This window comes from Maylandia zebra, linkage group LG5 (assembly GCF_041146795.1).
Source record: "Maylandia zebra isolate NMK-2024a linkage group LG5, Mzebra_GT3a, whole genome shotgun sequence".
NCBI lineage: Eukaryota > Metazoa > Chordata > Actinopteri > Cichliformes > Cichlidae > Maylandia > Maylandia zebra.
The window spans coordinates 8140002-8153074 of NC_135171.1; the positions used below are offsets into that span (position 1 = coordinate 8140002).

A 13073-nucleotide genomic window follows, 5' to 3' on the forward strand; every position below is an offset into this window, starting at 1 on the left:
TGCAGCGATGCCGTCACGTGACGCTGGGAAAAGAAATGCCAACATGGACCCGTGGCAAAGACGGGACGCGAGTGCGCGACGACAATAACACGACGGAGACGAGAAATAAAGGCGAAACACGGAGAGTCGTGGACTGCGCCACCTCCGCGAACACTCTCCCCGCTCTGAAGCACGGTAGGTCGAAGCAGCCGCCGGGATCGCGCCGCTCGACTCCTCCGGAAAGACCGAGGAGTATAAATAGAGCAGTTTTTATGACCCAGGCGAACTTGAGGCTCGTGGATGTCTGAGTGGGCACAGTTGTACTGCCATGCTGTCGGAGGAGCGCTCGCTCGTTTCTCAGGCAGTCGCGCCGTGGATTTTCCATCTTTTCTCTCTCGGTGATCCGACGCTCGCGCTCTCTGGCGTGTTTGTGGGCGCGTCTGTGCGGCCCTTGTTTACCCTGCGCAAGCGGCCGTGCTCTGCGCGAGCAGCGAGGCCCTGCTGCCACATGTGCCCTCTGACAGCACCCACAAACAGCCTTTACATAAGCACACGAGGTTATTGTGATCAGGACGCTGGCTTTAAACATAAGGGCTGCGGACATGTGAGGAGATGTAAACGCACTCCCGGGGACCCTCCATCGGATTAAATCTGAGTCCCGATGCGTTTTGGGGTCCCAGCACTTGTTGCATAACTCTAGACAGGGTTGCTGTTTCTTACACCGTTTAGCGTTCACATCAGGCTTTTTCTGTGTTTCAGCACCAACACTGCGATGGACGTGAGAGGTCAAATGCACTGCAGCTTAGGAAATGACTTTAAAAAATAAAAGCTGCAAAAGCACACAAAATAAAAGCCAGCCTGTGGTTACAGGGCACCTGTGGTGTAGCGTTAAAGAAGAGGCCTCAGTCCATGTGAACCCTGGTTTGACAGCAGACACACTGCCAGAATTCTTTCATAGGGGTCGCCATAAAAATATTGGGGTGGCACACCAAAAATATGATTTCCAATTTTATTATGCTGTTGTCAAACATAGGTTACTTGAAAAATATGGGGAAAAAAGAGAAGAATTCTATGCCTAGTTAGAAAATAGGTACATATGAAAATCAAATAAGAGGGTGGCGTCCTCTCTCTTGTGCTCACGTTTATTAGAATTACCAACATAGGACAGTCTTGTAATGGGAAGCCACTACCAGCAAAATTTGAGGGGGTGGCCAGTGCCCCCCCAGCACCCCCATTGGTGGCACCCCTGGTAGCCCGCCCTTTTGCTTCTAGCTGTTGGATCTCCAGACATGTGCATCTCCAAGGCGACAGAGTGGAGCCACAGGTTTATTGTGGTTTATTATTGGCATGCTTGTAAACAAATAAATATAACTAAAATGCAACATGTAGCCTTACATGGATTATTCTAAGCAGTATAAACAGACATGTTTGTTAGTCACTAAAATAACTGGGCAGGAAATAGCCCGGTGACAATAAAAATGTTTTAGTTGTATCATAAGCTGCTGTGGTTAGATGAGTTATCCTCACACAGGAACAGGATTTCCAGTGTGTGGCATTCATTGAGTAAATAAAACGCTTTTATGAGCAATCAACTGTCTGAAAATTTGGTATTGATACTTAGTAATACTGTAAATGTACAGCAGCGCCTCTATTTAAAGGGCCGCCTCAACCCAAATGACTAACACCCCCCACCCCCACCCCTCACCCCCTGGGGTTCCCACGTTCTCACTCGAGTGGATAGTTGAAAGGTGGTAACCTTGCTGAAGTACAATGACAGTCAGATTTGTTGTGCCCTGATGCTGTAGCAGCGTGCTGCACGGGCCCTTTGTCAGAGTCCACGTTTAGTACCTGACTTGTTTAACGTTATATTAGAGCTCAAAGTATTTATTTATCCAAGTGAGGACCAGAGACTTACACTAACTGGGAGTAGACTCTGCGTTGCACCACCAAGGAATTCTCACACTCCTGCTCATACATTCTTACTTTTCTCTTCACAGAAGCAGGAAATAAACTGCCCAGAAAGTATGCATGTACCAGCGGGAGAGCACCCAATCATGTTTAACCTTGTTTGCGTGCAGCAGCAAATCATTCAGCTCATCCCCAGGACATTTGTTATGAAATATCACCACAGAGATTTTTCAAGACTCTTATATGTCTAAAAACTGCTAATAAGATAGATCGGTAAACTCCAACAGTGTATTGGTTCGGGGGGGGGGGGCTTAGACCCAGCTGTCCGCAGGGGTCCTAATATGCTGCTATGCATGAAAAGTTTTGCAACAGTGTGACTGAGAGGATGCCATGCACTCATCTGCCAAAACTTGTTATATGTATGGACATCCAGTATTAAAAGAGAAATTTTAAATGATGCCATTACCCCAACTACCCTGCATATGTTTTTCTAGATATTATCGATATTGGACCACCTGGTACGTTTATACAGATATGTGTGTGATTCAGCGCATCATTAGAGTATTTGCTCATTTCTTTTTCTGTGTTCCAGTATTAGTTTTAACCCTCTGACATAATCAGAGTTTACAATATAACTTTGACTTGAATATTAAGGAGAAAAACTGAAGGAGAAAAATGTTTTTTGTTGCCAAATGCATCGACTATATTTATTTTGAAGTCAATAATCGAGTCATTGAGGTCCTCAGGCCCTCCTGCCTTTTTACTTTCTGCTGGGTAATAAAATCTGGTCTCACTGCTGCCTTTGCAGGTCTTTGTGTCTCCTCTTCTGGATCGAGTTTCCTCTACATCCCCTACATCTGCAGCGTTCGGACAGGATCAATGGTGTCTCTCAGCAGCAGAATGCTGAGTTTGGAAAATGACCTGTTCAGGGACAGCAGCAGCCTCTTCTCCCTTGACCTCGGGGACGGAGACCGCAGCCAGGGGGGCAGTTCGGCCTCCTGCAACAGCCCAGAAGCCAGGGAAGTGGAGGTTCTGCACAGCTCCAGCCCAGGAGAGGATGAGGAAGATGAAGAAGAGGAGGAGGATGAGGATGGAGAAAAGCGTCTCCATATTTTCTTGGGAGAATTGGGAGAAGGGGAAGCTGCCAGTCAGGAGCCTAAGCTGCCTGAATTCTCGTTCCACCCCTGTTCCCCGTTTTCCCCAACCTTGGAGGACATCGAAGAGTTTTTGAGGGAAAAGATGGAAATAGTCAAAGATGGGATGGTTGTTCCAAAGGAGGAGGCCTCCCCTCAACCATGCAGCTCCGCTGACTCTCCACCTGCCTCGGCTCTCCCGGTTGCTTCCTCAGAGACTATCAATGATCCAAAGACTGATGCCTCCCAATGCACGTCTAGCTCAGATGCCACTCAAGGCGGGAAAAATAGCCCCATTCCAGCTGACCCTTCTTCTTGTGCCCAAGTTAACCCCTCACCACCCACCTTGTCCCCACCGGTGCTCCTGGGTGCTCCTTTGGTGCTCCAACTCCAGCCTCTTCCGTTGGCCCAGGCCCAGAATCCAGCAGGCTCTCCTGCAGGGGCCCAAAGTGGGATTTTGCTCACCCATGTGGTCATGGGGCTTCAAGGTGCTACAGGACAAAATGTAACCCTGCTGGCTCCCCAGGTGCCCTCCACCCACACCACTCTGTTATCACTAAACAGTGGTGATAACAAGCCAACTGACCAGAAGTATGTAAAGATCGCCCCTCTGCCAATCACTATGAGGACTCTGGAGATCACAGGCTTGACTGGGGTCGGGGGCCATGGAGGCGGTGTGCTAAAAGCAATGGCTCCTCGGATGACGAGGGTGCCACCTACTGAAAGGGTCCACAAGTGCTCCCACCCAGGCTGTGGGAAGATGTACACCAAAAGCAGCCACCTGAAAGCTCACTTCCGCCGTCACACAGGAGAGAAACCCTACACGTGTAGCTGGCCCGAGTGTGGGTGGAGGTATGGAACATGATGCAGACTGTAGCAGGTTTAACAGTTAAGATGAGGTTTTAGGGGTTTTTCCCCATGATTGATTGTTGGCACTGATTAAGCAGATGGCCTGATCCAGCAAGACTAGTTAGAGCAACAGACCTTGCACAAACACGCCACGGTACGTTTATTACAATATGAGGAAACGGAAGAAGAATAAACAATTTCAGCTGCTCCTTTATTCACAAGGGTTTGTTATGCATTCACAGAATACTTTCATAGCAACAAAGAATTTCAGTTTCCATCTCGGTTATACTTTACGAGTTTAACAAAGCATCTTCCTGGTTAACAGCCCATTAAGCTTTGTGTCTAGAAGTGCTTTTTGTCTAGTGTTTTTTTCCCTTTGGCTCCAAAGGTTTGATGGTAATCAGCAGTCAAATGTCAAAGCTATTTTGTCAATTGACAATATTATGCACATAAATTAGCATAACTTTATATGAATACCTTCATGTAAAAACAGTTTACTTAAAAGATGTGTGAAGCTTCCAGTTCTGGGAAGTGAAGCCAGTATAGAGGTGGCTAAAACCTGCATTCCTTCTAACAGTCAGTAGGGGGCAGCACCTCTGGCTGCAAAATGAAGTCCGATTATATTGAAGCCCACAGTAAAATGACTCTTGATCTGTGGCCTTAGTAAATGTTTAGCTCATGAGTTTATGAGATTCAAGTATTCTTCAAAACAGCATGATGTTAGATTCTTTATATTATGTTCATCTTGACGTCTTGACGAAAAAATCTAAAAGGCTAGCAAAGACCTGCATGTAGTTTAGTAAAAATATAACAAATTTATTATGAACAGTGAAACTATTTGAAATTTGGAATGCATCAAAATAATATGAATAACATAAATAATCAAATAGATATTGAGGATTTAATACCCAGCAGGTTGCTTCAGAAAGTGTCTCATGATATGATTATGCTCACCCAGCCTTCGGGATCTTATCTTCATGCTGATGTCGCCTGCTCTGCTGCACTTTTAAGCAGTTTTACACTGGCTTATTTTGTCGAAGATAAAAACCGTTAACAAATATAGAACATCAACAAAATAGATGAACGTACCAAATGTGCATGAAACGTCAACAAGCATGCGCATGGTGAACGCAGTTGTAAGGTCACCATTCGGCGTTCAGTTAACTGTAAGATAGGGATCATACATACATTATTATGATATTGTGTGTTTTAGGGCGGGGCAAAGGTGGTTGAAAAGTACCTGTGAGGTGAGCTGAGATGTGATGGTGATCACCGATGAGACTGAGATGGTAGTTATTAAACATGAAACGTTGGTCTCCCCGGGTGGTCTCACTGATATGAAGAGAGAGGGGTGTTTGAGCCTGTGCTACAGTGTCTGCACAAGGCCTTCCTCAGCTGCTGAAGTGGTGCCTTAAATGATTGTTGAGGTAAAAAAATCTGATTTTTCCAGGGCTGTTAACGCACTGGAGTGCTTCATATTAATAAAGAATCATTTGTAACTGAGCGTGCGGAAACTGTTTCATATGATCATTTTCTCATTTTTATCTGCTAAATATTGATTTCAGCCTCTCAGTCTCCTGTTACCCATTGCCAGCTTATTCAGTCTTAATAAGGAACGGTGATTACGTTTGTGTCATTAAAGACTTTTAATGCCTTTTAGCTTTGAGGATTGATGTCAGGGACTTCCAAAGGGACTGAGACTTGTTTTAACTCCTTATCTAAGTTTGAAGCTCAGTGAAGATAATAGTCACTTCTTAGCTGTTCTACTCTCTCTGTTACAGGACTAAATGACAGACTGTGAGCAATTACAAGATAAATCCTTCTCTTTATGCCACAGTTCCCACTTTTATTCTGTGAATGCTAAACATGACCTGCAGGTTTTTTTTAAAAAAAAACTTACAAAAGCACAAAAACATTTGACCAATCAGCACGCTCGGCCCCAGAAGTTCCTGAACCTTTACTGTACCTCCCACACAGGAGATCTGCTGGCAGAAGTTCTACAAATATTTCATCTTTAACTGCAAAACATGAGAATGGATTTGATTCATATAATAAATCCAATATTAATTTGTGTAATCTTATCCATCATTGGGAGGAAGGGATTTGGTATGTCCCGATTAATGGATATGTTAGCTGGTGTGTCTCTAAACCTCCTTCAAGCTGTGGATAACACCACCCCTCTGTTCTTGTGTCTCCAGGTTCTCCCGCTCCGACGAACTGTCTCGTCACCGCCGCTCTCACTCGGGCGTCAAGCCTTACGAGTGCTCACTGTGTGAGAAGAAGTTTGCCCGCAGCGACCACCTCTCCAAACACACAAAGGTCCACCGCAGCTCCAGGCCCAGCAGGATTATCAGAGCCACCGTGTGATACCCTCAGCTGACCTGACCCCTGCCCAGCATCCACCCACCCACACCTGCCGTGCCTCCCTTGCCCAGCTTCGATTTGGGCAGCGCGGTGAGGGTCCGGGCCTCCTCAGGACTTTTGGTGCTTTACGAGCTGGACTTTCAGAAGAATCTCGGGAGTTGGCTGCCGTTTCACTTCAAAGTTTCTGTCCCGTCTCTTCCTCCCCTCTGTTTTACCTTCAGTGCTCCTTGTGAGCTGCTCATATTGTACCGAGCTAGCAGCCACCTCAGGAAAAAGTCAGCTCAAAGTGGATTTCCTGGCCTTTGCGCACTCATGCGTGGCAGAATGCAGAGCAGCAGACATTCTTATAAGGGCTCCTCTTGTAACCACTGCGTGCCCCACTGCTCCAGTTACCAAGCTGCCAGGTGCTGTGGGAAGTAGAGTGCTAACCAGTAATGGGAGCATCTGTAATTATAGAATCTTTTTTTTTCTACTTTTGCAATCGATTTGCTTCCTCAAAGGTAAACTTCAGGGTTCAAATGGTTCAGATGAAGCTTCCGTTGTTGCACTTATGTGTTCTAATCGTTAACGCGATACGCGCGAGAGAGTTCGGAAACCCGCTCCCAATTTCTGAATTCTTCTGAAAGTACTTTCAGAGGGATGCCGAGGCTCCTCACAGCAGAGATAGTTTAGTCGTATTGAACTGCTGGTGTCCCTGATAATTTGGCCAAGTTGAGCAAAACTCACTGTTTTCTGGACCACACCTCTGGCCTTGATCGCATTCATCCAGTCGTGATCCAAAATGCTTTGGACCTGTATGCCTTTTCTCAGTCCCAGTATGTCCTAATCTCTTTATCGATGCCTTTTGTCCATTTCACAAAACCTCTGTTGAGCCTGCTGTTATCATATGACTGCTCTTATTTAACTGTGACTCTGAACACGGGGTTGCCAAACCTGAAATCCCTGTTCTGGCCCTCTGTGGAAGGATGAAAATGACACCTTCGTTTATACGGTTTATAAGCTCTTTGTTCTCTGGAAATCATTGTGCAGCCCATTGATGTGGCTTAAAAAAAATACACGTACACACACACACACACACACACACACACACACAAAGTAGTTATGGGCCTATAAGGTGCAACAGTGATGTGAAACTTTGCTCTTTTTTTAAATTTACAGTAGCACTTACTGTAAACGTTTATTTTTTTGGTTATAGCAGCAAGAAAAGCTAATAGTATGAATAGCTGGAAAGGCAGCTAACATCTATCCAATCATTTGTATTAGCATATTCAATATAATGTGTACTGAATATTAAGGACACAGATGACGTGTACAGCTTGTAGCCTTTATATAGATGTTTGTTTGTTTTGAAATCCAAGGATTTTCAATCAGCGCATTAAGCTATTCAGTGGTGTTCCTGGAGAGGTTTTCAGTCTGTTATGTGAGTTTGATTGTAGCGCGATCAGTCTGTGGAATGTCGGACTGATTATGCTCTGGGATTTGGAGTCCCGCTCTACCCGTTCACATAAACCATTAAGCTGAGTCTGCTGGTCTCAAGTGCACTTGTGCTAGTGAAAAGTGAGAAACAGTCAGAAAACACTCCTGCTCTTATGGCAGTTCCATAAAATGCACTGGAACAGCAAAATGCGAAAAAAAAATAGTGAAGCAATTTTTGTAAGGAAGGTTCAACTGCCCGTGGCGGTCGGTATTACCGTGTGTTATTAGATCTCAACATTGTGGTGCTTGTTAACCTACCGGTGCTTCACAAAATAGGCTGTAATTACAAGCGTAACACCTCACATAGCTGGATTATCTCTGTTGAACAGGCACTTATAACTACCGGCAGTCTTAACTTTAGCTGGAGCAACACTGGTGCTTATGGATAAGCGCAAAAATAGAGCACTTATTTACACAGCAATCGTTCTTATATCTGTGATTCTTAGCATTCTGGAAACCCTAGGTTTCATTCTTTCCAAGCAGCCATGCTCTGTAGCGTAGAAACAGACGGGCAGACGTGTTTATCTGTCTGAACCAGTGCTGTCTTTGTGTCTGAGCCTCCCCAGGCTGCTTCTACTGACCTACATCCAGACCTGTATTCCCTAATCATCATCATCCAATTCTCTCTCTCTCTGTGATGCCTGAGCACAGGCGATATTTTCTTTTTGTTTTGTTTTTGTTTGTTTGTTTTTTTTGAATACCAGAAATGCTATTTTCCTATTTGCAGAAATAAAATTAAAAAAAAGAAAAAAGAAAAACACTAATCCTTTTGCTATGTTGTTATTCTAGTAATGCTTGTTAGGCAGACATACAGTTGTGGTCAAAAGTTTACATACACTTGTAAAGAATATAATATAATGGCTCTACTGAGTGTCCCGTTATTTCTAAAACTCTGATTTTTCTCTGATAGAGTGATTGGAACAGATACTTCTTTGTCACAAAAAACATTCATGAAGTTTGGTTCTTTAATGACTTTATTATGGGTTAACAGAAAAAAGTGATCACATCTGCTGGGTCAAAAATATACATACAGCAACATGAATTAGCAATTTTGGTGACTTACAAAGTTGTCAGTGAACTGAGCTTCATAGCATGGCCTCTTAACTTGTGAGTGATTATGAGTGACTACAGCTGCTGACTTCTCTTAGACAGGTTAAATAGGGCTCATTGGATACAAACGCCCACAAACGCTACAATGGGAAAGTCAAAGGAGCTCAGCATGGATCTGAAAAAGCAAATTATTAACTTGAACAAGTCAGGAAAGTCACTTGGGGCCATTTCAAAGCAGCTGCACGTCCCAAGAGCAACAGTGCAAACAACTGTTTGTAAGTATAAAGTGCATGGCACTGTTTCGTCACTGCCAAGATCAGGAAGAAAACACAAGCTATCACCTGCTGCTGAGAGAAAATTGGTCAGGAGGGTGAAGAGTCAACCAAGAATCACCAAAAAGCAGATCTGCCAAGAATTAGAAGCTGCTGGAACACAGGTGTTATTGTCCACAGTCCAGTCATACGTGTTTTGCATCTCCATGGACTGAGAGGCTGCCGTGCAAGAAGGAAGCCCTAGCTCCAAAAGCAGCACCTTAAGGTTCGACTGAAGTTTGCTGCTGATCACATGGACAAAGATAAGACCTTCTGGTGGAAAGTTCTGTGGTCAGACAAAACAAAAATTGAGCTTTTTGGCCACAATGCCCAGCGATATGTTTGGAGGAGAAAAGGTGAGGCCTTTGACCCCAAGAACACCATGCCTACAATCAAGCATGGTGGTGGGAGTATTATGCTGTGGGGCTGTTTTGCTGCCAATGGAACTGGTGATTTACAGAGAGTAAATGGGATAATGAAGAAGGAGGATTACCTTCACATTCTTCAACATAACCTAAAATCATCAGCACGAAGGTTGGGTCTTGGGCACAGTTGGGTGTTCCAACAGGACAATGATCCCAAACACACATCAAAAGTGGTAAAGGAATGGCTAAGTCAGGCTAGAATAAGGGTTTTAGAATGGCCTTCCCAAAGTCCTGACTTAAACCCCATTGAAAACATGTGGACAATGCTGTTCTTCAGCATTGTCCACATGTTTTCAAGTCCATGTCAGAAAGCTATCAAATTTAACTGAACTGCACCAATTCTGTGAAGAGGAGTGGTCAAAGATTCAACCAGAAGCTTGTGGATGGCTACCAAAAGCGCCTAATTGAAGTGAAAATGGCTAAGGGACATGTAACCAAATATTAGCACTGCTGTATGTATATTTTTGACCCAGCAGATGTGATCACTTTTTTCTGTTAACCCATAATAAAGTCATTAAAGAACCAAATTTCATGAATGTTTTTTGTGACAAAGAAGTATCTGTTCCAATCACTCTATCATAGAAAAATCAGAGTTTTAGAAATAACGGGACACTCGGTAGAGCCATTATATTATATTCTTTACAAGTGTATGTAAACTTTTGACCACAACTGTAGATCAACATTTGCTACGAGGTTTACAGTGACAATGTACCAGCATGTGAGAAAATAACAAGTATAGAAATGGTGTGAAAGTATTTTTATTCACACTCAGTCTTTTTATAACAAGCTTATAGTGTGAAATATCTGTGTACAGTGTACAGTACAGAAACCAGAAATCTTGAGTACTGTTCTTAGTGATAGTTTCGAATGCACTGTGGGAAACAAAGGTATCTTAAAAAAGCTAAGGGGCTATTTGGAGCTGTCTTCTTGGGGTTTTTGTTTTTGGGTCCCAGCTTACATGAATAGTCTGATATATCTATTTACTGGCACTAAATGAGACTTTTTATGTTCTTGTTGAAGACAAATAAGTAAATAGGAAACAAGTTTGACTTTAATTCACCATTTGGCCAGAATCACATGTCAAATTGAATGCTAATTTCCCTTTGTGTCCGGTGTCCATGCAAAGGTCTGTTATGAGTAGACTTCATTTGACTCGTCTAACATTCATTGATTCACATCAAAAGAAACAACAAGAAACACAGCAAAAAATTGTCAAGTCCAAGGAAACATTAGCATCGATATAAAAATACACATGCAGAAACAGTGATTGAAAAAGGATAGTAACAGATGCACAACATTCCCCAACAAATCTTGGAAGAAAGAAACATGAATCTTCAAATATCGACAGTTTTGCGGTACTGGCAGGCAAATTTACCAGCTTCTCTCCTTTCATTTCTCTGTAGTCACCTGCTCTCTGATAATACCAGAGATTGTCTCATAGAAGTGACACCAATCTGAATTTCCTGCAGTGCTAAATGACAGCAGGGATTACAGCACAGTAAATCTGGCTTTAAAAAAAAAGCAGCAGGCAGGTTTCAATCCTGTAATTACTTTCCAGTACTCTGAATCCTGCTGCATGCTGCACCACCTCTCACTTCGGTAATCTACAAAGCTAAGAGGAAGCTACAGCTCTCTACACATATCATGTTTTGGCTGTCAGTGTTTTCTAGCTGTGCTTGACTGCATGGGGAATGGGAGGGGAACACCTGGAAGGAACTGGGACCAGCTTCAAAGCAAAAAAACAGTTTCCTCCTTTCCTGCTCTGCTCTTGGACACTTTTGCTAATGTGGCCTGAATACGCAGTCATAAAAATGCTGATCGTCTGAGTCCTGTTTTGATTCCTAAACTGTAGGCAGGCATCTGGCAAGAACGTAGGGCTGAAGAGGAGGAGAGAAGCAAGGAGGGAGTTTCCTGTTAGAAATGAAATGTGCCCACAAGCTGTAATGTAATAAGAGTAGTCGACAACAGTCATGACCAGAGGTTACTGTAGGACAAAGCGCTGCGCTGCTCTTTAAAACAGAACAGTTTGGCCTTTAAAAAGCTATAGATTTATTATGATCAGTAAATGGGACCAGAACATGAAGCTGAAGAACACAGAAGAAGGCTTTCTGTTTATCTCAATAGATGCCTGCAGCAATTCTTTGTGACTGTTAACAAGAAACTTTGTTGAAGACTACTCCTTTTATTCCTTCTTACCTTCTTTCATTCATCACCCAGCCTAGGTGGAAACTAAATAGAATCCATGCTGGGATAAAAACACAGCTTAAGGAAAGATTAGTGTTTAACAACTGTGTAATTTAAGAGGATGTGTGAAAAATAGACAACACAAGTGAAAGTCAGTGATCTGAATACTACAAACAATATGCAGCTAACTAATCAAACCTAGATAATAAGGATAATTTCAACTGTGATATTAATAATACGTTTTGCAGATTCTGAAATCATACAGAGGCGTTACATACAGAGGACGTCATGCGCACGTCACTCAAGACCTGTCTGCCATGTTGGACGTAATCATCACTAATCCGTTGTTTACGTAGAAATTATCACTACTTTTCCCTCACAACGCCTACATGCTGCGGGGTTAGGTGCAGTAATCATCAAGGACAATCAAGGACAGAGGGAAAATCTTTTTCTAATCATGTTTTTTAGATAGAAGAATACGAGAAAAAAAATAAATGAATAAAGGCATCAGATAAATAGTATAACAGTATAACAATTATGGGTTAGTTGAATTTTTTAAATAACCAGTATCTGTTTCAAACAATATGTACCATTTAAAATTTTTACGTTGATATTTTCATTATTTCTTCTTCGTCTGCCTCCTCCAGCACAATTCTCGCCTTCTCATCTCCATTTCATCCTCTTCCTCCTAAACTAACGTTAGGGTTCTAACATAAGAAGTCTCATATGAACATAATTATTTAATCTTGATATTACTGCAATGAGTTATTGTCAGCAGATGTGACCCTCCCGTCTCTGGACAGGTAACAAGAGATGGCTAAGCGACAACGTAACAAGCTAACCATGCAAGCTAGTCATGCAAGCTAACATTAGCCTCTAGCATCCTAAAACTTAATTTCCCTCTGATTAACAGTTTGATTTCACTTTCACATCACAAGAGTTTATTTGCTAAGTACGAGTCTGCCAACGTCAAATCCATTTCAAAAAAAGTTTCAGTAACAGCCGTGAATACCGGTGAACAGGAGCTAACAGCAGAACACACTGATGGAAAATTATGGCTATCCATATGCCTTGCCGAGTTTTTCCAAATAACAAGCAAGATGCTTGTCAAGAAAATGTACTTCCTCCAAGAGAGTATATGTTTACTATGTTTAGTAAACCGTATTTCAGGATTATTACACATCCAAAATGGACCAAACGGCACCTTATTTTTATGAATCACACATCTGGTGCACATCCTCACATCTGGTGTGCATGATGGGCCATCACTGATGGCTGTGACTGGACACAAGCACAATAGCCCCGGCTAAACCGGGAACCCTTGTCACGTGGTAAGCGGTCATGTTTCTGCAAAAACCCTATAGCCTCCCAGTTTGGGTGATGAAATGTTCTTT

The 13073-nt window shown here is 43.0% G+C and overlaps 1 protein-coding gene across 1 annotated transcript; it reads left to right on the forward strand.

Moving 5' to 3' along the window:
- si:ch211-117k10.3 (uncharacterized) lies at positions 1-8486 on the forward strand. The gene is made up of 3 exons (XM_004559890.3): positions 1-174; positions 2696-3872; positions 6068-8486. The coding sequence occupies exons 1-3, from the start codon at positions 36-38 to the stop codon at positions 6234-6236; spliced, it is 1485 nt and encodes a 494-aa protein (XP_004559947.1). The 5' UTR covers positions 1-35; the 3' UTR covers positions 6237-8486.
- Positions 8487-13073: the final 4587 nt, after the last annotated feature.